We start from the raw sequence: 26810 nt of genomic DNA, 5'->3' as shown, positions 1-26810 counted from the left end.
AAATCTTAAATAACTTTGATGTATGCTCAGCCAACCCTTACCCTGACGTGCGGAGGAGATACTGGAATGCCTACATGCTGTTTTATCAGAAGATCAGCGACCAGAATTCGCCTGTTCTGCCCAAAAAGAGCAGAGTCAGCATCATGAGACAGGAAGCTGAGGACCTTTCACTGTGAGTCAAATTTCCATATGTACCACAGTCACCTTGTAAACATTCTCATTGGACTGTTGAAAATGCATCTGTCATCTTTTCATACATCCATGTGCAACAGTCAGCAAAATGTCACCGCAGGCAGTAGGTGATAGATTTGATGCTGACAGTTAAAGACTTATTTACAAAGACTTCATTTATATGCATTATACAGAAACTTTAATGAACCATCACGGATGTTAATCACATGATGCGAGTCATATTTGTATATGAACACTGTCAGAAGAACAGCAGTTAGGAACGGCTCCAGTGCATTAACTATTATGAACCATCTATGTTGTCTCTTTATTCCCAGGTCTGCTCCATCTTCTCCTGATGTTTCCCCACAGTCCTCTCCACGCCCCCCAAGAGCCAACAATGACCGTCTCACTCTCCTCACCCGTCTGGTCCGCAAGGGAGAGAAGAAGGGCCTGTTTGTAGAGAAAATGCCCGTCAGCATCTATCAGGTAAAGCAAAATCTGCCTTTACATGAGCTAAACACGAGTTATATTAGTCAGAGAGAGAATTGCTTTAAATATTCATAGTTGTCTCACCGCTTTGTTTGTGTGTTTGTGCAGATTGTGAGAGATGAGAATCTGAAGTTCATGAGAAACAGAGATGTCTACAACAGCGACTACTTCAACTTCACCCTTTCCCTGGCTTCAGTCAATGCAGTATGTTTCTCTGTTGGCTTGTCTAATTATACATAAACACAGACTGAAGATACACAACACTTTAAGCTTCATGTATTTGCCGGTTGTAATCAAAAGACATAAAACAAGTTAGAAAAAAGTTTTCTTCCACATATTCAGCAGTTTGTTTTTCTCTGGTACTTGAAGTAGATGCAAGTAAAATATTGGATTTCACTTTTGGTCTGTGTTTACACAACTGAAAAAACAGTGTGTATTTTGCTTTTCTGAGGCAATGCTTTTATTGCAGGTCAGCATTTTACAGTAACTGCACTTCCTTATAGGAATCAGAGTACTGTTCACCTTTAATGACAGATTGCATTCTGCCATTAGAGAGAAATACTCTGACATACATGAATGATAATTATTTAAATATTGTGAGTGCTGATGCAGAATGGAACCCACAGCCTTTGCAATATTACTATTATATATGCTATAATGCAATACCACAGTGTTTATATACATAAAATAACATGCAGTATGATAATCAGTGATGTTTTAAAAAGCTGTTTTCCTTTTGCAGACAAAACTGAAGCATCCAGGCTACCAGCCAATGGCCAAAGAGAGTCTTCAGCTGGCTGTTCACTTTCTGTTCCACACCTACTTGCACACCAAAAAGAAACTCAGGTGATTTCACTTGCATGCATCCACATGTGTTAAGTTTGAGCACCTTCATGAGGAGCAACATTATATCTGTATTTGTGTGTCTCCCGCAGGGTGGACACAGAGGAGTGGATGGCGACAGTGGAGGTGTTGCTGTCTAAGAGCAGTGAGGCATGCCAGTGGATGGTGCAGTACCTGGTGGGACCAGAGGGACGCGAAATCGTCAAGTTAGTACATTCCTGCCAATTAATTAACACATTATTTCTCATGACTAATATGAAATATTGAAACAATTTTCTACATTGTTTAGATAGCGATACTATATTACTGCTGCTTGAAAGTAGAAATGACAGGGTACAGTTATGTTTGCATCAGGTATGGATGTAATCCATGTTTGTAGGACTGCTTTTGCAGAAGCTTGACCTAGGTTTGATCAGTACAGCATTTTTGTAGCTGTCCTAGTGATATGCGATACTTTAGACTTGGCAGCTCCAAGCATTGCACCCTCATTCTAATCAATGCACATTCAACTCTCTGACCAGGGCCAAATAATTCCCCTTTGATTATTTTTCCTACAACGCCTAAAGCTTTACTAAATATATAATGCCCACACACATTACCTCTGGAGTGTTTTAATGCTATATAATTTATTATATTTGCACACTTCATCAGTATAACTGCAAAAGTCTTGGAGCATACTTACAGTTGCATCTTTACTGACAGTAGAGATATTAAACACTTGTGTGCTTGTTGCTCACTGACTTAATGCTGATTGACTAAAAAAAGCAAGTCCTTCTCTGGAATGTAAACATTTAGAACCACAGGATAGTTTTCCAAAGCGTGTGTTTGGGAGAAAGGTGTTGTCTTACACTATTTGATGTTTAAGCATGGGGTGATCATATGATCCTCAGACAGGATTGGTTGTCGAACATCGGATGTTTTGGGCAACAGTACACCACAGCTGCCTTTACATACCACACCCCTCCCCGTAGAACAGAGGTACAGATTGTCACACTTAACTATGTGCCTCAAGGCCAAAGCAGCCAGAACTGTTAAGCAAAGTACAACAAAGAAATTTCCCACATGAACAGTGTTGTAGACTTGTCTGTCCTTTCAGATTTTATCATAAGATACTGAGTGTCTTATGATTAGACATTAGACATGTTAATTGAAGTTCCTGCCTTAGAGGTTTATTTCCCTTCACTGGAGTGCTGATATTGATTGTTTTGACATTTCCTTAGGGTTTGTCTGTTGGAGTGCAGTGTAAGAGAGGTGAGGGTGGTGGTTGCATCCATCCTCGAAAAGACTCTGGAGAGTGCACTTCAGTTTGGAGATCCAGGACTAGACAGTTTAACAGATGCTCTGCTCTCCTTACTGGACAAAGATGTTCCTGAGAATGTGAAGAACTGTGCGCAGTATTTCAACCTCTTCAGCAACTTCGCTCAGAGGGTAATTCTTCAAAATTGAGTGTTTAAGTACAAGCCATTAAATTTAATGACTGTTTGATTTCCTGAGTGTTCTCTATTTTTTGTTCACTCTCTCCCTCCCTCTCTCAGGGTTGCGGTCCTTGTCAGTTGTTGTTGAAACACTCGGCGTATCGCCGGATGCTCATCTTTCTGTTGGGCCCCAATAGGCAGAACAACCAGGTACAGTTTACATAATACACACTGCATGTTTCATATGTTTGTCATTCTTAATGTTTTCACTTTAACTCAACTTTTCCACTCACTGAATTACACTCAGGAAACAAAGTTTTTTGCTTATCCAACGCTGAGTTGCAGTGGTAACAGGTTAAGCAGGTATTCCAGACATCCTTCTCAATAGTAACAGTTTAGAGAGATCCCAAGTCATTCCCAGGTAAAATGAGGTATATAATCTCTCAAGCGAGTTCTGGGTCTGTATTGAGGGCACTTCTCAGTTGGGTATACGTAGAAAAAACCTCCAAAGAAAGGCAGAGAGGTTTTACTTTGTGTTTTTACAGAACCGAAGGTGGAGTCCAGCTCAGGCTCGGGAGTTTCTTCACCTGCACAGCACTCTGGCCCTGATCACTCTGCACTCTGACCTCAGCCCCCAGCGCACACAGGGTGATGCACCTAAATTTGTTTCTCACACTACTACAAATGTGCACCTACTGACACAGCCTGAGTCTTATTGTGATTGTTTGTTTATCACCCGTTGTTCCTCACGTAGCTCCCGGAGGGCTTAAGCTGCGCCTGAGTAGTGTCCTGTCCTCCACCCCTCTTCTCCCTCTCCATGCGGACATCCTTGCCTCACTCTTTACTCCAGAAGGACAGCCTTACCTTTTAGAGGTAAGATAAAAACCATCAGTTCAATGTTTTACTTCTTCATTATTAAATAGAAAAGACTCAGAAGCTCTGTGATTGACAATTTTGCCAATTGTAAATACCCAACAGGTGATGTTTGCAATGCGCGAGTTATCAGGCGCACTGTCTCTCCTGATAGAGATGGTGACCTACAGCTCGTTCTGTAATGAGCCCTTCTCTCTGGGAGTTCTGCAGTTACTCAAAGTAAGAATCTCTGAAAAGCAGCTCAACCACATTTACTCCACAATCAGTATGCACTAAATTGTTTTGTACTCTTCACAGACACAGCTGGAGACAGCTCCACCTCATGAACTGAAGAACATTTTTCTGATGCTGCAGGAGCTTCTAGTGAGTAACACACTTCAGTGACCCTTCCTCTGTTGATCTTTCATGTTGCGTGGTCCCTATGAGGTCTCACATTTCCTAACTTCATTTAAATCTTTTCCACAGGTAATGGAAGACCCTCTGCAATCCCAGAGACTCAAGTATGCTTTTGAGTCAGAGAAAGGCCTATTAGGTATGTCTGTTGTTTTGTTTTTTCCTATTGACAACAGTGTACAAATCCTTGTAGCTCATAATGTGTTTTCTCCATAGCTTTGATGCAGCAGAGCAACAATGTGGACAGCAGGCGCTGCTACCAGTGTGTTAAGTTCCTGGTCACATTAGCTCAAAAGTGAGTACATGCGGTTTAGGGATCAGACTTGGGCAGAAAAATATTTGGTTGTTATGTGTTTTTTTTTTTTTTTTTTCCAGTTTGAACTATTATCAACTGTAATAGTAGTAGTATTAGCAGATTAACCTATCAACATAATTCTGACCCTGCTTTCATCCCTCCCACTCTCCAGGTGTCCTCAAGCTAAGGACTACTTCAAGGACTTGTCTGGTACCTGGAGTTGGGCGGTGCAGTGGCTCCAGAAAAAGGCAAGCCTAAGAAATACTGTAGGACCACCTACACCAGCGGTCCCCAACCTTTTTTGCGCCACGGACCGGTTTATGCCCGACAATATTTTCACGGACCGGCCTTTAAGGTGTCGCGGATAAATACAACAAAATCAAACTAGTACCGGTACCGAAAAAAATAAGATTTATTCATAACACATGTGAAAAGACCCAGGAAAACAGAGTTGACGATAAAAACGATAACAAAATAACGCTGAAAACCGATAAAAATCCTGAAAACCATACATTTCACACCTGAGCCTCAACTCTCGCGGCCCGGTACCAAACGACTCACGGACCGGTACCGGTCCGTGGCCCGGGGGTTGGGTACCGCTGACCTACACTACATGAACAAAAGTACAGGGCCACACCTCTTAATCTTTAAAGTGACATGTCCCATTGCACCCAACATTTACAAACATTTGGGAAAGAAGAAAATGTTTCAGAACCACAACAACTCAGCCATGAAATGGAAGATCACGTAAGGTTACTAAGAGGAGTTGCATAGTGCTTAAGAGATGCCAACACTTGATGATTCAGTAACTGCAGATTTCCAAACCTCCTCTGCCATGAACATCAGCTCAGTAACTGTGGGCTGGGAGCTTCATAGCCTGGGTTTCCATGGGCAACCAGTTTCTGTAGGTGGCCCAGTACGTTTATCCATATAGTGTACATCACATTAGTGTGAGGCATTTTTGGCTTTTGTAATTGACAGTAGAAGTGAGAAGGATGGAGGACAGCAGCCAACAAAAATCCCCAGTGCCTTTAAGCCCAAACCTCAGTGTTTCCCATTCCCTTCTTATTATTTAATCCAACATAACCTCCAAGTTCTTACAGGTGAATTCGGACACACTGTGTTGTTAAAAACTAATCAGCCTTTCAAATATTAGTTTAAATCTGAACTCAGTTTAGCACGGCATAAATTTTTTATTTTTTTTAGAACTTTTTTTCATTTAGCTAAATGATAGTTTAGTAAAGTTTGCCTTGATATTAGTTACCACTTGGTGCCAAACATAAGGTCCGAGGGCCAGAATCAGCTCAGCAAATCAGCCCACTGGACTGCATTGGAAAATGTGAAGGGGAGGATCGACTTTGGACTTTTAACTGTGTTTTCATAAGTTTTACCGCTTTTACTACTTACAAAGACCTCCCCCATGGCCATTCGTACTACACCAAAGTATTTAAGTAATAGATAAACAATAAACTAACAAAAAAAACAGCATTGTTGTATGCAGACTATACAGTTACTATTTTCTATTCATTACAGCGAACTTTAGGTAACTGAACTGTTTTTCCGAACTGAACTTAAAACTCTTTTAAGTCATATTTATTATCATCATAACTTATCTTGCTTGTTATTGTTTCTTTCTGTATACATTTTTGTTCACAGCTCACTCAGTATATTAATTGTTTTGTTCCGTCATTAATTTTCATATTACTGGAGCTAAACGAGAGTCTTTACAGTGCCCCCTGTTTAGGAGACACTTAGCTTAACCACTATGGCACTTATGAAGAACTGTAAATTATGCTGTATGCTCACAGTGACTCTCTCTGCCTTCAGATGACAGAACATTACTGGACTCCACAGAGCAACGTCTCAAATGAGACATCCACCAATAAAACCTTCCAGCGCACAATTTCTGCACAGGTAAATACACGCACACACAAAAATACCATATATCAACGCCCTCAAGTTCTCCTATTACACTCACACTCACTCATACTGTTTATTTTCCCTGTGTGTGTGTGTGTGTGTGTGTGTGTGTGTGTGTGTGTGTGTGTGTGTGTGTCACACTCTGCAGGATACCTTGGCCTATGCTACAGCATTGTTAAATGAGAAAGAGCAGTCTGGTAGCAGTAATGGTTCTGACGGCAGCCCGGCGAATGAAAACGCTGACCGCAGTCTCCGACAGGTATCTCTCAGTTACATCCAAACGAGCAGCTTAGAACAGTGGAGCTCTCAAATGACTCATGGTTTTAAAGCAGTTCCCGCTCAGCTCACATAAGCCCGAAAGAGAAGAATAGAGCAAAAATGGATCATCTCATTGGCTTCTGTCAAAAGCTATAAAGGCAGTTTGTTACCGCCCACGGTTATTATTAGAGGTGGATTTGAAGCTGTTTCATTCTTCTCCGACTCCCGCTGGGGCTGTCGGGATGCCCACACAGCCCCAGATTGTCACTTGTGTTCACATAAAAACATTATAGACAATCGGTGTGTTGAATAGAAATTATAATCCTCCTGGCTCTGCCTAACAGATGGATAATTCAACTTTTTTTTTTTTTTAATCCAACTTCCCTCTATTCTACCACAGGGGTCAGAGTCTCCCATGATGCTCGGTGATTCTAAGAGCGATCTAGAAGATGTGGACCCCTAGGTCGTCCTACCAGTGGGATCCCTCCAAAGGAGAGGCAGCTCCGGGAAGCCATTCGAAAAGGCTGCACTTTGCCTCTGATTGGTCAGGACATTTAGGACTCCACAGCAAGCCAATCAGAACATTTGTCTCGGTCGCTAAGGCAACGAAGGAGCTATGAATAAATCATGAATTACTTCCTTTCACATGAGCCAAGGCGATGATGGAGATGCATTATCATAAAGGGCAGCAGAGTTGATTAGGGTGGGAAGTGCAAATAACCTTCCACAATCATGGATGACTTCAGTTTATCCTTTTATTCATTCATTCACTCAGAATGACAGCAAGGTGGAGGATGGGTTTGGGTTGTGTTTTAACAATTTTCTGCTCATGTTTGCCAATTTATCTACATATTCATATTGTAAAGATTTTGTTCCATAGATGTTATTTCCAGTGTAAGATAATATTTTAAAGTGTCCTGTGCTCTTCTCTCACAGCCATGCAAATTGCGGGAGGTCACATTTAGCTACTCTAGAGGAACTTACAGACAGGAACACCTCCACATATGAGCACTTGGGAGGGAGGGTGGGTTTAAGTATGCACTTTATAGTCCAACCCATTCTGTTGTGATGTACAGCAGCACTGGTCAGTTCCTCTAGAGCCTCGTCTTCTTTTGCTTTTAACAACTTATATTTGCAGTGCCACTTATGCAACACATGAGAGCCCTGATGGCAAGCCAGTCTGCCTGTGACTTGACCTTTGACCCTCGGCCACCACAGTGTAGCCATCGGGATGCAGTAGGGGGCTGGTCCTGTTGTATGACGGTTCCAGACCCTCAGCATATCTGAAACAAGCAGTGCCATGGTCAGTACTCTCCCTCCACTCCTCCTCCTTGCTGACAAGCGGCCTCGTGTTCTGGATTTTATTCTTTTTGTCGCTGTGTTTTATTTTCAATGCCACTTTTCTTTGAATCTGGATGAATTGAATTACTGCAGAGGATTAGGGACTCGAGCCTTATGCAGGAAAAAGCTGATCTGGAAGAGCGCAGATCAGTTGTGGTGGGCCATCAGTGCTGCCTGAAGGGGAGCTCAGGAGCAGGTTTTTAATTTTAGGTGCCAAGGTTACACACACACATGCACACAAAAACTAGAACTTCTGAAAAACATGCAGGCGTGTGTCACTCATTCACTTCGCTCACAAAGACAGAGAACAGGTCCTCTTCACCTCACTGTTACCTCTGCTTTATCAGGTTTCTTTTTTTTCCGATGGAGTTTACATTTTGCTTTGCCTTTTGCTTTTGTCAACCTTTGGAAACACACACAGAGGAGCTAAACCCAAATGTAGCTCTAGTTTTTACTGGAGAGCAACACCCATGTTACCATCATCCCTGCCCCCATCATCGGGAGACTTGAAGTGCCTTAACCTCCCGATCTCCCTCCCGTCTCCCCTCGGACACTGTCTCGTCACATCTCCGATGAGGTACGTCCTCATCTGCCCCACCCGTGACGCTAAACCAAGTGTCTCCTGTGGTCATGTAGAAGGGCAACAGGGCTTCTTCCTTTGCATTATTCTTGAAACTACTACAGGGAATTTCCTCTGTGTGTTGTGACAAAGGACTGTAGGAATGTAACTGTTGACTCTGTGTGTGAATGGGGAGGTGGGCGTGGAAGTTTTACCCAGTAACACAGGGTTTAGGCAACACGACAGGGTTCTGATGATGGTAAAATGCTGCTTCTCTTCACTCTGCATTCAGACAGAGACACTTTGTAGATAATTCATGCTAGGTAGTTTTAATGAAGTCACGCTTTCACTAACATGTTTTAAGACATGAGCCTAAACTTGCTTAGCAGATTAGCTCTCAGCTTTAACAGGTCAATGTTTACAATGTAAGGACCTAGGAAGCTACCATGCAAAATGATTTTCTGTTGGAATCAACGTGCGATCAATCCGCTGGCTCCTCTGCATCCGAGAAGAGGAAAGACACTGCTTTAGCCCTTCCATGCTCCTCCACCCCATTTTCCTCTCATTAGATGTGAATGTCACATCGTGCTCTCCAGCACGTTTGCATGTGTGGCAGTAAGTGATGGTGAGGTTTGTCTTTTCTGCGTGATGGAAAAAAAACAAAATCAGCCCCCACCCCCTCCCCATGTTGTTTGCTGTGTAATTTGGTATCATTAATGTCACAAACACACGCCCCTTCACAGTGGCTGGTTATGGGCGATCTGAAGGAGCTGCATGCAGTCTGTGCCAAGTGATTACATGACCATGGCAACATGAGTTGCATTCAGCCAAGAGTTTTGTTGGTTTGGCCCTCTGCTACATCACCACAAATACTTAAAAATAGAAAAAAAAAGAAAAAAACAACAACTTCAAAACAATCTTGTTTTAATCCTGGGATGCAGGGAGGGATGGGTAGGTGCGAGGTTAGGGATTGGCATCTATACGGGTTTTTACTGTCATTCAATTTTGAAACTTCACTTCTGACATCGCAAGACTCTGTAATGCATGTTAAGACTCAGTTTTAATTTGTACATCAGAGTTTGATTAAAGGGGAAATTTGATATAAAATAAACTGGAATGCACAACCTTTTGCAAATATTGTCTTTATGCATTTCTATATACTGTCCCATGATACAACCGTAGACTGTATATAAAAGGCGTAACCTCTGACATCGCCAGTTGTTTTGTGAAGCTTCAAACTGAGCATTTTCACCATCTTAGCTCTTTTAAAACAAGATAATGACAAACTTGGAGGCCACATTTCAATTTATCTTTGTAGACACGAATAGGAACTATAATTCACCAAATGAACACCAGCTCGTCTTCAGCAAGGCTTGAATCTACACGCTAAGGTCTTAAACTCATCAGGAAAGCTTTTACTAGGCAAACAAGCTAAGGACCACTTTCTCATTCTATTAAACTGGACTTCTCTTTGCAACTAGATAAGTAGCTCCTGGTGGTCATTAGAAAAAATGCACACAAATCCACACATACTTTTTTAGTCCTGGAACCTACATCCATCTTTTATATACAGTCTACAGCACCTTAAAAACATTACCTGTGGCCCCAATGTTGATACTGATATCAATTTATGCAGCAGAGACAGTGCACAACAGATAATTTAATTTGTTTACAGCACGGGTTTTGAAACTTTTGGTGCCCATTTGTGTAAATTGCAATAAACAGCTCATTTTTTAGCAGGCCAGAACTTGCCTTGAGGCACACCATTTGGGAACCATTTACAGGTTACAGCAGACCAAATAATACAAAACAAGAGCAGTTTCTTTTATGTTTTAGAACTCATAGAAGGCTCAGGCTTCTAAGTTTGACCATTACAGCTGATGGATCAGGTCACTAGTTAAATGGTTACAAAAAATGACATAAGAAACAAACACCAACTGAATCTTTGAGAATGCTGATTCTAAATCAGAATAGCTTAAATCTTTAATTTGTACCTAGTCTGCATCCTGCAAACAGAATTACACACATGAATTCAGCACTAGCTTCATTTACTGTATTCTGGGTAAACTTTGTTTTTATTTTTTATCAGTCTTTGGTCATATAGGTTCAGTCAGATAGAATGCTGTCTTGTGCCAATCAGACAGCTAGCTGATTGGCACAAGCTAGCTGACAGTGGTTTATATGCTTCCTTTTGCTCTTGTTCACACTAAAGTCACCCACCTGTGTATCAGAACTAAGTCTCTAAGTGTGGAGCCATAAAAGCCACTGTCACAATAACACACTTTTAACTGGTGTCCCTACTGTTAGCCATTTACCTCATTTTGTTTCCACCTACTGTTTCACAAAATGAGCAAAAGGTACCTGACTTGTTAATCAAGCTGCCGAGCAGGCTGATTACCTGCAGCTGTGCTGCACAAGACTGAGGAATGTCAGGAAATCAGTGCATACATAACACATGCTAACTGTGACAACCTGTGGTGCACATTATCATGTTTTTCCGCCTTTAAAACACACATTGCTGACACCAGAGCTTAACATTTTGATTTCATTTGTTCAGTTTATTAACTTCTAAACAGTATGCGGATGGTATACCCGGTAAATACTACACTATTATCCAAACCGTATGTTTGTGAAAGCTCTTTTTATTATAACTGTTTTGTAAAAAGATACAAAAATAGCTTACAGGTTGTCAAGTCACATATAATATGTGCACTGGAGCATAATCTGGCGTAATCCTAAAAGTAAAACACACACAAACAGCTTTACAGAAGTGCTTTAAGTGAATATTAAGGATGTTGAGGTTTCTCAGAAAAGTGTAAGGGGGTTTAAAACTGACCAAAGACAAAAATGGCAACGTCAAAGCTGTTTCAACGGTGTTAGAAACCAAAGTGAGGTGAAACCGGATCAGTGAGGTGTTGCAGCTTGCTGCTCTGGTGGTGCGACACGACAGCAGACAGCAGCACTCACTGCTCCATCCACTCCCGTGACACCATAGACATGGCAACTGTTTCCCTTGGCAACTGGCCCCAAGATAGCAGAGCCCCAAGAGACGAAACTGCAGTCTGTCAGAGTCCAGCCGGAAGGACAGGAAACCTCAACCTGAAGGAAAACGATAACTTCTGAGGTAACTTCCAGTAGCTGATTCTCAAAGTTTTTACTGTGATTTTTATTTTATTTCACCTGATCTTTGTCAGCTGATATGTTTTCCAACAGGTTGCACTCGAGAGATGGAGCATGGCAGCATATCGCGTGTGATGTGACCCCCTCTTTCCCCGTGCAGCGCTTCCCCTGGCTGTGATGTGGATGCGAATCAGATGAGATCTCAGCTGTGGACATCGATGTACACCCTAGAGAAGAATCAGCTGAATCTTTAAACACAACGAAGGAGCAAAGAACTTTAGAGGCGCTGTTGCCAAGCATTAACTGATCCTCCTCACAGAGACCACTATGGAGGCAACCAATGAGAAATGTAATGTAAAGTAATTTAAGTGCTCTAATGACATTTGAAAAGCTGCTTTTTCTATCACACATTCGTGGAGTAGCTGGCAATTGTGCTGGCTAGGGTTACATTTTCCTTTCAGGGTGATTACCATGGGAACAAGCATAACTGGCTAAGATATTCTAAATGCAGCAGCCTGACTTTGACTAAAAAATACAGATTATATACCTGAGGTGCATCGCTTCAGTACATCGACAGCAACTAAATTTAAATTAATAGACTTTGTTTTTGTTTTTAAAGGGGGCTGACATTTCATCCCACTTCCTATATCTCTTAGTGTGAAGCTGGAGGGAGGAGTCTCTTGGCTAAACTTATCATAAGCAATATCAACAGTGTTCAAAGAGCTGTATTCATTCTGCCAGCTATTAAACCATGATCTCTGATTACTAATTTAAAACAAAAAGATGTTAAATAAATAATTTTTCCTCCACGTTTTCCCAGATGCTTTCTGGAACATCGTTTCCTTGATCTAACAGTATTAGATTTGTATTAGTATTTATTTTATAATTTTTTTATTGTTGGTATGGATAAAATAAAATCTATCTGAAGAGCCCTATTCACTGTCTGTCCACTATATTAGGTACAAATGGTCATGATCATATCACTACTCACATCATAGTCGAGACAACCTGCTTAACTTCAAACTAAGACTCCTAACACACTGAAAACTAGCTGAAATTAAATTAATACAAATATTCAAAATAAAATAAAATTAAAAAAAAAACAACAGCTCTGCACCAGCTATATTTTTATGTAATCTGTACACGTGTTCATGAAAAATAGAGAGGACTTGTTAAATGGAAGATTAAGTCCAAATTAATAGTCTTTAACTACACCTCATCAACTGCTAATTAATGCAAATCAGCTAATCACATGAACCCAGAATAGAATGTTAATTTTATTGTCTTTCTGATGTTGGTGTTCTTTATTGTTACTGTCATTTCATTTGTTTTTTTAGTATTTATATTTTTATTCTTTTTAGTTTATGTTCAGCACTTGGTCAGTGCTCACTGTTTTTAAAGTGCCTTATAAATAAAGTTAGCTTTGATTGGCAAATAACTCAAACTGAGCATCAGGGCATCCGAATGGGGAAGGAAGGTGATTTAAGGGATTTTGAATGCCGTTTGTGCTAGAGGGGCTGGTCTGAGTACTTGACAAACTGCTGAAATACACACAACAATCTCTTGGATATATGCAGAGTGGTCAGAAAAAGCCTACCTTAGCACTATTGCTGACCAAGTCTATCCCTTTATGGATAACGCACCATGTCACAAAGCTCACATCATCTCAGAATGGTTTCTTAGACAATGACTTCAATGTACTCAAATGACCATCCAGCACATGTGGGATATGGTGGATGAGGAGATTTGCATCATACATGTGCAGCCGGCAAACCTGCAGCAACAGTGCGATGCTGTCATGTTAATATGGTCCAAAATCTCTGAGGAATGTTTCCAGCACCTTGTTGAATCTATGTCTATGCCATAAAGAACTAAAGCAAGGTAAAAAAAAAAATGAGATCAACCCAGTACTAGCAAGGTGCATCTAATAAAGTGTCCCGTGAGTGTAAATATTTAATATATTACCCCTTTGATTTTTTTACGGTAATATTTTTGCAAAATTATGAGCTGATAGTTGAACTTCTGGTTTATAGACACACATGATGGTGTCATTTATTTTCTCTTCTAACTCTCAGCAAGAAAACAAGTAAGAGCTTCTCCTAAAATGTCAGACTGACTGCCTCATTCAAACTCCTGCAGATTGTACACGTGACTCACCGGTCAGGTGGTGCTGGGGGCCGACGCACTGAGCAGCTTGTCCTTGCTCAGGACTAGCATGGACCTGGCACTGCAGACCGCTTATCACACAACAGCGGGCCACAGCATATACACCTTTACCTGCTGGACCATTATGGGCAATACACTCCATGTGTCCACTGTTCATCTGTAAACACAGAGGTGAGGGTTTGTCCGTAGACTTATAGACTTTAGAGTGAAGTTATTGTTGATATTATGGCTGATGTAACTGAACTAACAGTGATGGTTTCCCCCACACGGACGCCTTCAGGAGCATAACTGCTGCAGCCCATCATTTCCTCTCCTTGACGACAGCGGCTGATGACCCTGTCGGTGCTCGCGACTCCTGACCTCTCTGACCACACTGACCGACACAGTAGCTCCCCATCTGCATGTAGAAATAGGAACACATATGTGAACCACATATAGATACTATAAGTCTGTGTGTGATAAAGGAATGTAAGTCACTAACTTGGTGAAGTTTTGATAGCCGGAGGCATGGCTGCTACCAGGTTTGGCGTAGTGAGCCGATGGCTTTCGGACAGAGATAGGAAGTCGATAGTGTTGCTGATGGAGTAATGCAACATCATATGGAGGACGTGCACTGGTGATGCAGTCTGACTGGACGACAGGATCACTGCTACGACACCTACACAGATAAAAACAAATTATGAAGCAATTATGCTGTGACAAATGGTAACGATACTGATGTGCAAAAATGATTTATGCACAACCTTTCTTATGCAACTTTAGTGAAGATATCTCTATTTAAAGCACGCCGTACACATCTGTACACTGCATACTTGTATGCTAACTAGTGAAAGTCTTCTGAGTGATCATTAGAGAGAAAACCTTGATTTGTCAGCGCAAGTGAAATATTTGTGGATGCACAAGTCAGTACTTTTAAAGTTGTTTTCAGAAATCTCATGCATAAATTTATCTGCAGGCTTAATGCCTCTGAAAATTATTGCGGGATTATCAAATATAAGATGTAGTACAACATGCAACCAATCCCAGATGTGGAGACACTGCTACAGCTGCTTTCCCTGCAATGATCTATAATATGCAATTATATTTTTTCTAATGTTTATGTGATTTTTTTTGTAAGGATCATTGAGTCTGTAATAAAAGAATGATTGATATACCAACAGCATACACAGATTGCTTTTGCGTGCGTGTGTGTGTGTTTGCGTACCTGCAGTGTGTGCAGCAGCCTGTGAGGTTCCACTGCGGGAGGTGAAGCAGGTGCTGCAGTCACTACTGGCACTAACGATGTCGTCGCCGGGTGCAAACAAATCAACGCAGCGGCCGAAGTTGGTACCACCTGCTCCCTGTGACATGAGCTGGTCCATTGAGTTAACTGCCCCCACTGTGATGACCTATACACACACACACACACACACACACATGAAAGGAGGTAAAGGTGAGGGTCACATGTAGGTGGGCCAGAATGTGATTGCATTTTCAGTGTTAAATTACCTCAGGCTCTGAAGCAGGTGAGTAGAGACAGGCATCATCTCTGTAGTTCCCTGCTGCGGCGATGACCACAGCGCTGTTAGCCACCATGTCTCGACAGGCTGTGTTTAATGAACGGCTGAGGCCACCGGCAAAAGGAAGCAACACGACTACTGCATCCACTGGGCGGGCCAGTAAAGTGGCTCGGATGTATTCCATTCCTGACAGAAAGGGGAAAGGGACAATCTAAAACCTCATACACTCAAGAAAAATTGGAAGTTTTACACTGTAGAAGTGGCCATCTTCCTTTTCTCTTTCAATACAGTTAATGAAATGAAAGTGTGTTCTAAAAGTCTTTAAAACCAGACTAAGAGTTTATAGCTGCATGGTTAGGGATCATTGGTCTCCTAGGGATTCATACTACCCATAATTATTTATATTTTAACACAAGCAGTCTGACCTGAACTTCTCAGGTTTTAGAAGAAGAAGAGAAAAGTCTGGTTCTTCTGTCTGGTGAACAGAGACTGAAGAACTACTGCAGTTGGGGTCTTTTTTATTTTATTTTTTTCTACAAATATGGGCATTTTTTTCTACCTGCAGCTTTAAATCAAAGTTGCTGTAAGAGTGAAACATGGCGCTCATAATGTAGATTAGAATTCTGTACACTGTAGATGATGGTTGCACTACCTGTGCCCACAAAGAACCAGTCAACAGCCAAAATATTAAACAAATGACCCCCTAACAATAACCCAGTTATGACACTCCCCATGTATATCTAGAGGGAGAGGGCCAGAGTCATAGTCAGAAGATGTCCTCTGGAAAACAATGTTTCGATAAAACTGAAATATTTGTCATGCCATCCATAAGCTTGTGCTGCTAAAAATGTGTGACTGGAAAAAGTGTCACCATGACCCAAAAGAAAGAAACTTTAAGAGTTTTTGCTTGGCTCTGGTAGTCTTTAGTACAAAGTACAGTTCAACAGCTTCTGTCTTACCTGCCAGAGCTCCTGAGACGGTCCCTTTACCTTGACAGTTGAGCACACGCACTAGGTTAACAGCAGCCCCTCGAGCAACACCTGAATCTGATCCACTCACAATACCTGCCACGTGTGTACCATGACTGTCACACTGACTGGCCTGTAGTGGAACGAGGATTGAGAATGTTATTGAGCTGCAATTGCAAATACATAAGTGTTGTAGAATTGAAATGTTTCATTTGTGCGTGCATGTGTTTAACCTGTCTGTGAACTCTGACTCCATCCTCTTCAGGGGCGTTATTGAAGTCTGTGATGAGTACCCGTCCTTCAACCTCTCTGTGAGAACTCTGCACACTGCCATCCATCAGATACACCTGCGTCCTCCCTCCATCATCTGCAGAGGACAGATGGTGAATTTGACATGTAATTAGAAAATGCAATTTCTGAGGGGAGAAATCTCGGTGTGGTTGCTGTTGGAAAGCTGCACTGCTTGATGGATATCTGACAGCTAAACTGCACAAATGGCTCAGATGTCATTTAAATGGAAAAAAGATAATTTTTAAAGCCCCATAAGCATTTAGTTCCAGTGACAAATGTTTGGGAAGATGAGAAAGAAAGAACTGGTTCTTTGAGCCCCTGTCCACCACAGTCTAAGGGCTAGTAAATTTATACAAATTAATGTTTCTTGCATTGGCATTGAGACTTCTAGTAGATAGTTACCAAATACAAGTTCAACACCCTGGTTCAACCACAGATATTATATACTACTTCATGTGAAATACCAAGGAACAGGCCTCACCTGGCCATGAAACTGTCAGTCCATTTTCCAATTATTATTGAGCCTCTGAAAATGTATCTGTATATAAAAAAAATGGATTTACTTCCCTAACAGATAATGCTAATTTGAATGCTAGTCCACTGTGGCGGTGCACAAAGGCAAAACTACAAAAATGGTGTCTTGGCCCAGCAAGTTATGGACTAACTGTATTTAAGCTTAGCTTGAATTGAACTAACACAACACAGATATTAGCACGTAATTAGTTCTTCTGAAGCGGCTGCAATTAAAGGTTGCCATGGTGATGGTGACCGTCGGGTGACTTCATAGAAATTAAACTGAGAGGCACCTTTCAATATCAGGCTTATTACACAGCTTGAGATAATACTGCTGAATATGCTGCTGTAGAATAAATGTTCCTGTTATCATAAATGTGGAATATGAAATAAGAAAAGTCGTGTTTTCTGCTGTTCTTGAGCTGTTTACAATAGAAACATTGGGGTAGTTGTATATTACTCCAACCGCCCCAATGACTCCTGAAACTCGTAATGCAAAATGTTTTGTTTGCCTCGGTAGTTACATAGCTTAAGAGCGCACGTGGTTCCCTAGATTTCGACGAAAAATACAGATAAGTCATGGACAGAGACAAACTCACTTGGAGGTCTGTATGTTCCATTTTCAGAGAAACCACCGTAAGGGTGCAGTAACCTCTGCAGGTTCCAGGGGGCGCTCTGAGCAAAGATGGATGAGTCCTCCTCTATGTAGTGCACGTGAGGGAACTTCGCCACCTGACAGGAACACAATCAAACTTAACTGTGGGTGGTAAGGAAAGATTAACAGGAAGTTGATTGTTAAATCAGGTGGGGGTAAAGCTGACCATCCTTCTTTGAAGTCTGTTTCACTGTTTCACGTTTTATTTGTGTATTTTTATTTTTTGACATAATTCAAGAATGCGCAGATACCAAAGGTGGGTCTACAACCTCTCAACTGTCAAGAAACTCTGTCTAAAATTACCACCAGCACTCATACTATACAGAGTTCAACTAATTCATGTTTTCTGTGTGTTTTTCTGCAAAGTTTCTGATTATTTTTGTTCAACTCCTACAGCTGAATGATTTCAAATGCTCCACAAAACCTCTTTGTTAACATCTGACATTTGATTTGAAATGCGGGTCTAAAGGCGGGTGAGGAGTTCTTTTACTTTAAATCTATACTTACTTATAATTTTACAGATTTTAAAATAAAAAACACACATAAATACTCACACACCTCTCATCATTCTCGGTCCATCTTATGCGACTCGAAATAAATAATCCTGAAAACGCCGCCAATATTTAACCGAAAGTAGTACACTTTGTCTATCATTCATTCCAGACTCCCGTATTCTCACTTTATTTTGGTCAAGTAGGTCAAATATACACAGATTGCACAGACCTCTGCAAAATGCTGCAGTCAGAAAATCCATATTACTCCAATCTTTGCTGCCATTAACTCGTCTTGTGCCAGTATACAATGTTACAGTGTTATTCAAGACTATAGCTGCTTTCTTAGATCTGCCTTCCACCTATAAGCTCTTAGGATGTCCCGTTCGGAATGTCTTAACCTTTAGAAAATGGCTCTGCTATGATTTGACATCTATTTCCCTGTGTTCCCCTTTTTGCCTTAAAGGTTTAAATCACACTTTTTCCGAACACATCCAGTGAAGTGACGCAATTACCAGGTGAAGGACGTCACTACTCAGTTTGACCAGAAAGCCACGAAGTGCTCCTGAGTAGGTCTGCAGGATCTCCACCAGGTATCCTCTCCTGGCTGCTTTACTTCGCAGCCTCCTGATGGTCCTCTGGAGTTGAGACTCGTGCGTCCCCTGACGCAATACAACTATGTACTGTCCGGGAATGCGCCAGGCTACCTGGACAGTAAAAAGAATGCACCGCACATGTGATCTTCATGTCCACGTGCACAGGAGAAATGTAGCATGCGTGCAATAAGTTGGATTTATATATATATATATATATATATATATATATATATATATATATATATATATATATATATATATATATATATAGTGTGTATTGCGCTGTTTTCACAATAATACATGAATAAGTATTATCTCCCAGCATGTGAGCGCACATTTTAATGAATCTGTATCTCACACTGGCAGCTTGTCAGGTACATCAGCAAAGATTGTTTGTTGAAATATTTGACCAAATATTTTACCCGTTTTTGGAATAATGACAGGTGCTGATGACTGAAGATGCGCATTAAATGCCTTTGACACAATCACTATGCCATTACCTTGTTGCACCTGATGAACTCGGCTGCCGGGTCGGTTCCGGTTTCAGGATCAGTCATGTCCTCGCCGACCAGGTCCAGGATCATCTCGTCGTCCTCGGTGTAGTCCTGTGCGCGCACGGCCAGAGATGCGCACAAACATAAAGCCCAGCCAATCCAGGCTGAGGTGCAACGCATTCTTCACACCTCTTGAACTGTTCCCAGTAAAATGATAAAGAGAGCTATTAAATTACACCACTGATGTTTTTATTTTTTATTTCAGTCTGACTTATCCTGATGATAAGTCTCCAACAGCCGCGTGCCCTCTGTGTCTGGCAGTTAAGATAACGCCTCCAACAATCTATTCTGATTTTTTTTTTTTTTTTTTTTGGGGGGGGGGATCCAACAATTGATTCTTATAACTTAAGGCGGGGACTGGTGACGTTTCCATGGCTCACGCCACCTCTTTTGTATCGAATGATTGTCCTCCGTTTAAAACACCTCTTACTGTGGAGGAGTCATGTTTCATGCCCCCCCAAACCACCCTGTAATTATTGCATGTCAATCTGAGAGAACACTTCCTCTCAGTTCAAGTTGATTTGTTGATGTCGTTTTAGCACGCGCACTTAATGTGAACAGTATGAGCTGTGATTGAAAGTCTAAGTACGCGTAAACTCATTCTCCGTGATTGCGCACTCACAGGGAGGCTACGTTTATTTTTCATAGGTTATCTATGTTGTTTTATTATCTTTACTGTTTGTTTGTTTTTTATTTAATATGTGCGCAGGACTGCAGAATGCGACGCAAAACGCGTGCGTCTCTATTTTATTCTGACATTGTATCTACTGTACGCGTTTTTAACTTTAAGCACTCAAAACTGTTAGCAGTTTCATACACTTCCGTTTAAAAAGAATAAGAAAAGTAATAATTATTACGACGAGTTATATGTTTTTTAAAAAACATTTTTTTCAAAGCATGATCCCTTTTCTCTTTGAACTCAGGAAACTGTTACATAATACCCTCTGGGGCTCTGGAGGAGCCCAAATTCGACAAAGCTACCCGCTTGATTGTGTCACTGAGTTTGGTTTGGACTGAGCCCCAGGAATTTCACACCAGAAACACCAAAGTAGAATGGTGAAATGTACATTTTGATTTTACAGCAACAGAGAAGCTACAAAAATATCTAACCTCTCTGCTATACATCATAAATTCTTGCATTGTGGAATTATTCTGTTATTACTGGTAATAGACTGGTAATAACGCCCGTTTAGCTATGCAAACAGCGTATCCACAAAGAGAGACATGCAGAACTCTACAAATTCCTGCTGCCAGTTTCACTTTGTTCTTCAACAGTTGGTGGCAGTAATGTCTCAACAGGCAGTGTAGATAAGCGTTTTGAAAAGAAACACGTGGAGATTTGTCACATCACGCAGGCTTATAGCTTATCCAGCTATAAGAGAGCACAAGTTCACTGAGGGGCCAAAATGTCCTAATTGAATTATTGTACACTGTATAAATGCAGTGCTGCACTCTGTCTAACAGACACACAGACATACTTTCATACAGTAAACAGTGCCATCTTCTGGAAATACTATATAACACTTAATTAGCTTTATTAAGCATTTCACAATGACAAGTGGTGCAAAACCGTTGATACATGGTCAGTTGCTTCCATTAGATGTAAAAAGAAAACAAAAGAAAGGCACATTCAAACAGCAAGATGTGTGAGCGATGCAGAAAGGAAGTATAAAAATTCATCGAGGGGACTCCTCACTATCCTGAGAGCAGTGTGGTACCCTGGAGGAGTCCTCTGGTAGTGTTGTCCCTCCCTCAGACCAGATGCAGAGTGGGACAGCTATGACACTGACTCTTCAGGGTCTCTGGGAGAAGTCTGACGCTGCTCAGCTTATGGCCACAGAAACCTGGCAGAACTTCAGTGTGTCTAAAATTAAATCAGAAGGGGTGGGGGTTGGGTGGGTGGGGGTACAGAAATAGAAGTCTGGTTCCAGTATTTTGTCCTCATTTTCTTACTTTTTTTGGTGCATCAGAGACAGGGTTTTGCTGAGCATGCGTGTCTCTATCTGGCTGCAGAACTCTCTTGTAATTGCAAACACTCATGCAGGAGTTGCACAGTACAACCTCTTTTTTTGACTGCAGCTGGAATAAATGAGGCTCAAGGATTTTCATCAGCATTAATGGTTTTCAGCCCTCTAGTTTCCAACTAATCTGCCCCTTTCAGTCCCAACCTTTTGTCTAGTGGCTCTTCCTTTCCCTCTGTTCCACTTTTCCTAACCTCTCTCCATTAAGCAAACAGAACAATAATAAAATGAATATCTACAGTGATTTAGTGCAGACCCACAGCACCAGCCTGCCCACACACACCGCTGCTGTCGCCATGTTCACCCACTACTCGATGGGCACTTAGCATTCTGAGCTACTCTGACAGACCAAAGGGAATCATTAAGGCCTCAGTCAACACCCACTTGTCTGTGGCCCATTAGGATACAAAGTGAGCGTGTGTGTATGTGTGTGTGTTAGGGAGCGTACCTTTCATCTTCAGCCACAGGACCCATGATATTTTCTAGGCTTTTTTCCTGAATTTCATGAGCCACAATGACCTAATAAACACACAATCTCCATTACCAAATCTATTTCTTCTTGGCAACAATCACATATTTCCTGTCTCTCTATCCACTAAACACACATAGCATATACCTTAGGATAGCACTGGCAGAGGCTCCACACAGTCCCAGCACACACCATAGTGACACCCAGAACGCACAAAGTAGCAAAAACATGTGGCCGCTCCTGCATCATGATGAAGAGGCCAACTGCCAAGACACACAGGCCGGCCACTATCAGTCCATAACGATATGGTTTCCCCTCTACCATCGCACTGCTGCCTTGTCTCAAAGCGAGGCACCTGTCACGCAGAAAGGAAAAATTCTGTCTGGTACAGTTTCAGGGCTTGAAGGTGAGGGTGGAGAAAACTCAGTTAGAGTTCCACTCTGCTGCTTATTACAGCCTGCAGACAGCCTGCCCAGGTCAGGTATACAATTGCAGGTGTGTACTTGTACCTGGTAAGTCACCTTGCCTCAAGCTGCTGGCAAAATGAGTCTCACAGCTCTGCTTGGGAACAGAGTTGAGTCTACATTTATGTTTGCTTGGATTAGAAATGATTTTAAATATGTAGACATTTACATTCTTTGCCTTTCTGGCATTAATTTCTTTTTTAAATAAACAATCTCTCATTTATAAGTGCAACACCACTCGCAGGGAGCGTCATGGCTAATAATTCACTCACATTTATAGTGAAATCACAACAGTATAAACAAAGCTGAGTGATGAACAACACTTCCCTGTTAAGGTTCTGCTGCTGTTTGGTAAGGCACTTTGCTTTGGAATATTCTACAGATACAAAGAGGAGGTGTGCAGCCGTGAGAAGGGGGAAAAAAAGAAAGTTATTACGTGTGGAGAAGAGTGCCATGCAGCCACAGTAGTAGGTCACATAAATTCATGCAGGCCAATAAAATCCATCCATGAACTTGGTTGTAAAAGTTGAGCCTACAACATGTTGGTCTCAAGAAAGGCCCCCCCTTAGTACAAAGAGTAAAAGCAGTTGTAGTAATCATTTCAATTTCTTTCACAATCAGTCAGAACACACATATTTATTAGACATAAAGGCCAAACTGGGGCCCAGTCTGTAAAAATATTAAGTTGTTAACCAGCTGCAGTCTGTCGCTGTTTTTTGTCTTATGTTTGGGATCAGCGTGTCTGTGCTAAGGCACCTAAACGTCCCGCTGCAACGAGTTCACTGATAGCACCGGCTGTTCTTTCAAAGTCCTTGTGGAGAACCGCGGACACAAAAGGCACTGACATGAATTTAGCATGTCCACCTGAGCTTAAAGCTGTTCATTGCGCTCCTGGCTTTTCATCACTGCGTCGTAGGATGGAGGCGGCTCCATGGTCCACGGCGGAGGGGTAGACGGCATGCTGGGTTCAGGTTCTGGTGACCTGTTGACAGTGTCCGCCGACATCTCGCGACGTATTCTGTCCAATCTCCTAAATACGTGGAGAAAGAGAGCCAATCAGAAGTTATCAAAAATAAATAAATTGAAAGCTCTGTGGTCGAGTCTTACTTCACTTTTCACTTCAAATGCTTTTAGTGGGTTACATTTGATCTCCTTTCACACTTTCACACTCCACAGCTGCTTCTTATCTCACTGCTTTTCCAGCAATGTGTTTCAACTACAGGTGTTCACTTCCTTTTGGGAAACACATTATGTAGATAACATTACTGCACGTAGAACCCCGAATTCTTTAATCCCTCAGACAGTACGCTGTCACAATGAAGCGTTACTTTGCATTTAGAAATACTTATCAGTCTGAGTTTTGTCAGTGTCTGGGGGGAGAAAAAGCCCTGATGATGAAAACTCTGCTCTTGCCATCTCTCTTCCACAGACAAAGACCAGACTATACCTTGTTTAAATTTGCAAGCTATCATAGATTACTGTAGACAGTGCCAAGGGGAGTCATTTCTCCACATTTACATGTTTGCTGTTTTCTCCATGACCTACTTCTACAATCAGCACATAATCAGAGAATCTGTTGCTTTTGCTGCACACTAAAACTAACACAAAGAGTTTTGGTCAACAAAAAGACACTTGGATGGTGTGTTTGTGTATTGTCTGGAAGTGTGCTCATTTGTCACCAGCAACAGAGAAAGTGAAGTGTGAATAGCGACAGGATTACATAAAAGAGAGCTTTTCTCTTTCCTGAGATAATGTTGCTCCCTTTTAGCAAAGTTTTTACAATCCACCGAATCCCCTTTAGTGCCATCATTAGGCCCATTTGTGGTTCTGAGATAAAAATCTCGACAAAGACTGGACAGATTAGCACATAAATTGATACACACACACTTCTCGTTATCATCAGAGCTGAATCATTTGCCCAACTCTGGCTTATCAAGTTCCTGCAAAAACTAATGACAGCACTGTTATTTAAGATGGTCAACATGTTACACATACCTGCTGACTAAAAGCATGATAAGCATGTTTGCATGCTGACGTTGACACTCAGCACAGCCTTACTGAGCTGCTACAACTGTAGATTTCTAGTATTGTTAACTTATGATGCTGTCACAAGTTGCCGTGTTTTTTAATCTTCGTTAGAGGCCCAAAACGATGTGAAATTATCAAACATTTTACACACGACAAACAAAAGCATGTCTTGTCTTCTTTGCTGTCCTTATTCCTATTTTATCATCACAAATGGAACTTTTATTGAAAACCACTGCTCCAGGATATCCCTCAGACTTAAAAATAAAAATATTACAACACCACAAAAGAACATCTGTGTCCAGACGACTGTGAGCTTCTGTCTCTTTCAGCTCTGTAGGTACCTTTGTATTGCCAGAGCCTGCTGTGGGCTGAAGCGTGTGCCTGTCCGTGGGTGCAGCAGAAAGTGTCCAGGCACCGCAATCTGAAGATTCTTCATGGCCATGCAGAGTCCACTGACCAGCAGACCTATGCCCCCCAATCCCAGGAGCAGCCCAAGTCCAAAGAGCAGGCCTGGAGGCTGGACCCCTCCACCAAGGGCCATGACCGCCCCAGCAGTCATCATCAGCACGCCCAGACAAAGCAGCGTGCCATGGTGGACCGACATCTCCAGAGCTTCTGCGTTAAGGTGTTTACTTCTTCCAGCTACAGCTGTACCTTCACCTCAACCACAACCTGTCTGAGGGGAGAGAAACAAAAAGGCTAAGATGCAAGACTACAAAAGAGAAACTACACAGATGCAACATTACAAAATGAAAGCGACTTGAAGAGGAAAAACCGGATTGCGTGCAACATCGATCCCCTCTCTACCTGATAGGAAGTCGCGGTGAGAAGATGTTCAGCTAATGCGTGGACTGAAAGTGTGACCATCACTCTTCTCCTTGCCATCAACTTTAACACGTGTGCCTGTTTCCCGATCTGTGAATAAAATGTGGGGAAAGCAGTCCATCCGGTTCAGTCCGTATATCCTGAGAATCCGCGGCGCCTCTCTCATGATGTGCTCCTCTGCGCCTCTGCTTTATTCCCTCCCGGAAGAAGCATATCCGTTTTTGTTTTTTGGAGGGGAACGATTACGATACCGAAAATCTGTTGGACAGCAGCTGATGTCGCATGCTTGAAGAATACTGTGTGGCTTTCATCTGGCCCCAGCAACAGCAGCAGCAGCAGCAGGGACGTGCGCTGTGAGGAAGTGTGTTTTTTCCCTCCTCACTAGGAAGGGTTTCGGTGACGAGGAATGGAGGGCAGGGCGTCCACTGGGTCTGAACATTGTCACTTAGCCTATGTTTGGTAAAGCTGTTTGCACAGAGAGAGAGAGAGAGAGTTATAGCCCTCTCTTATACATGGGGCGATAAACTCTGCGTAAAGCAAGATATATAGGGTAGGCTATTAAGCCGAGCTGAAGAAGCGCCTGGTGGGGAGCAGGATGATCACAGCCTACAAATGAAATACAGGCTGATAGTGGAGGAAACGACTGGCTTATTATTAATGATTGATTCGGAAGAAACTGAAAATGCAGCTCCGTGACGCACGACTGCGTTAGTAATCGCTCCATTACTGATCATTATCTTTGATCTAACTTGTTGCCTAAAGCACAAGTCTTAAACAAGGGTGTCAAACATGCAGTCCAGGGGCCAGAAACTACCCGCCCAAGTAGACCAATTTGGCCTACTTGATGCCTGGAAACAGGGGCTTTAATGATATGGGGGGAAAGTTGGTAGGTCAGACTACCCAGGATGATGGCAAGAGGGGCCCCTGCAAGCCTGTAATAAAAGTTTGTTTTTATTTTCTTTCTTTTTATTTTTTGTATTATTATTTATAAGTGATTAGGGTCATAATTAAATTCCCTGAATAAATCAGTTGGGTGACTGAACTTTGATTCCAAACAGATTAAATGGAAGTCTCAGTGCGACAGAAACGGTGAGAGCCAAATGATGCGGCACTGTGTGAATAAAAGTTGCTCTAAGCAATCACTGGTATTGATAGTGGTCTCAGCTGAAAGCTCAGCAACATCAAGCTGCATTAAGATTTATTGAAAGTTGGACCAGTGGCTCTCAGCCAGTATGCAGTGTTGTAAACAGGGCATTTTGGGGAAGCCAGTGTGTTTCAGGCTGATAACACTGTTTCCTGATTAAAAGATTAAAAACATTCATTTTGATAGTTTTAGTGAAACCCCATCAGAAAACACATCAACATACATTTATATGCTCGTCTGCTGCTACTTTTTCTGATCTGTTCTCTATCAAATGTATCAATCACACAAAAAAGTCTGCAAATTGCATTTATAAATGCAGTATTTTGGAAACACGCTTATACTTGCCAAAAAATGCTAAATGCTTTATTTTCAGTTATTACACGGCAGTGTGGCAGTACAGCCTTAAATCCTGTCATCTTTCCTGGTTAATGAGACAATCAAACATCTGA

General features: G+C 41.8%; 4 protein-coding genes across 6 annotated transcripts in view; 1 reads left to right on the top strand and 3 right to left on the bottom strand.

Moving 5' to 3' along the window:
- The window catches only part of usp24 (ubiquitin specific peptidase 24), a 38258-nt gene extending 28566 nt beyond the window's left edge, over positions 1-9692 (top strand). For all 3 annotated transcript variants that reach the window (XM_084920862.1, XM_084920861.1, XM_084920860.1), the window contains 17 exons: positions 31-172; positions 507-657; positions 769-864; positions 1403-1506; positions 1596-1709; positions 2724-2931; positions 3039-3128; positions 3464-3566; positions 3673-3791; positions 3897-4010; positions 4089-4154; positions 4257-4323; positions 4401-4479; positions 4652-4727; positions 6307-6393; positions 6548-6658; positions 7058-9692. In XM_084920862.1, coding sequence (XP_084776988.1) covers positions 31-172; positions 507-657; positions 769-864; positions 1403-1506; positions 1596-1709; positions 2724-2931; positions 3039-3128; positions 3464-3566; positions 3673-3791; positions 3897-4010; positions 4089-4154; positions 4257-4323; positions 4401-4479; positions 4652-4727; positions 6307-6393; positions 6548-6658; positions 7058-7120 — 1790 coding nt within the window. In that variant the 3' untranslated portion in view covers positions 7121-9692. The remainder of the gene's footprint in view (positions 1-30; positions 173-506; positions 658-768; positions 865-1402; positions 1507-1595; positions 1710-2723; positions 2932-3038; positions 3129-3463; positions 3567-3672; positions 3792-3896; positions 4011-4088; positions 4155-4256; positions 4324-4400; positions 4480-4651; positions 4728-6306; positions 6394-6547; positions 6659-7057) is intronic.
- Positions 9693-10197: 505 nt separating this feature from the next.
- On the bottom strand, positions 10198-19702 carry pcsk9 (proprotein convertase subtilisin/kexin type 9). Its single transcript, XM_084920863.1, has 12 exons — positions 19357-19702; positions 18776-18967; positions 17714-17846; positions 16544-16677; positions 16302-16443; positions 15332-15528; positions 15048-15231; positions 14325-14501; positions 14092-14240; positions 13835-14000; positions 11738-11904; positions 10198-11656 (listed from the first exon to the last, which is right to left on the bottom strand). The coding sequence occupies exons 1-12, from the start codon at positions 19528-19530 to the stop codon at positions 11462-11464; spliced, it is 2010 nt and encodes a 669-aa protein (XP_084776989.1). The 5' UTR covers positions 19531-19702; the 3' UTR covers positions 10198-11461.
- Positions 19703-20921: 1219 nt separating this feature from the next.
- Positions 20922-22873, bottom strand: bsnd (barttin CLCNK type accessory subunit beta). Its single transcript, XM_084922488.1, is given in 3 exon segments — positions 20922-21853; positions 21855-21950; positions 22048-22873. Coding segments are annotated over 3 exon segments (450 nt in total). The 5' UTR covers positions 22225-22873; the 3' UTR covers positions 20922-21676.
- Positions 22874-22985: 112 nt separating this feature from the next.
- On the bottom strand, positions 22986-25634 carry LOC146361969 (uncharacterized). The gene is made up of 3 exons (XM_084922487.1): positions 25200-25634; positions 24734-25068; positions 22986-23394 (listed from the first exon to the last, which is right to left on the bottom strand). The coding sequence occupies exons 2-3, from the start codon at positions 24994-24996 to the stop codon at positions 23235-23237; spliced, it is 423 nt and encodes a 140-aa protein (XP_084778613.1). The 5' UTR covers positions 24997-25068; positions 25200-25634; the 3' UTR covers positions 22986-23234.
- Positions 25635-26810: the final 1176 nt, after the last annotated feature.

This window comes from Perissodus microlepis, chromosome 23, assembly GCF_051167445.1.
Source record: "Perissodus microlepis isolate ML-2025 ecotype Zambia chromosome 23, ASM5116744v1, whole genome shotgun sequence".
In the NCBI taxonomy this organism is placed as follows: Eukaryota; Metazoa; Chordata; class Actinopteri; order Cichliformes; family Cichlidae; genus Perissodus; species Perissodus microlepis.
The sequence above is the reverse complement of the archived record's forward strand: the minus strand, read 5'-3'. Positions and strand labels throughout refer to the sequence as shown.

Bases quoted from the DNA above. Each gene is read 5' to 3' on its own strand.
- pcsk9 (XM_084920863.1), bottom strand. From the start codon at position 19,530: ATGCGTTGCACCTCAGCCTGGATTGGCTGGGCTTTATGTTTGTGCGCA. The intron at 15,529-16,301 runs GTAAGACAGAAG...CCTTTCTGTCAG, and splicing joins CGTCTCAGGAGCTCTGGCAG to GAATGGAATACATCCGAGCC. The intron at 14,502-15,047 runs GTACGCAAACAC...TTATCTGTGTAG, and splicing joins GGCTGCTGCACACACTGCAG to GTGTCGTAGCAGTGATCCTG.
- LOC146361969 (XM_084922487.1), bottom strand. From the start codon at position 24,996: ATGTCGGTCCACCATGGCACGCTGCTTTGTCTGGGCGTGCTGATGATG. The intron at 23,395-24,733 runs GTACCTACAGAG...CCACGTATTTAG, and splicing joins CAGGCTCTGGCAATACAAAG to GAGATTGGACAGAATACGTC.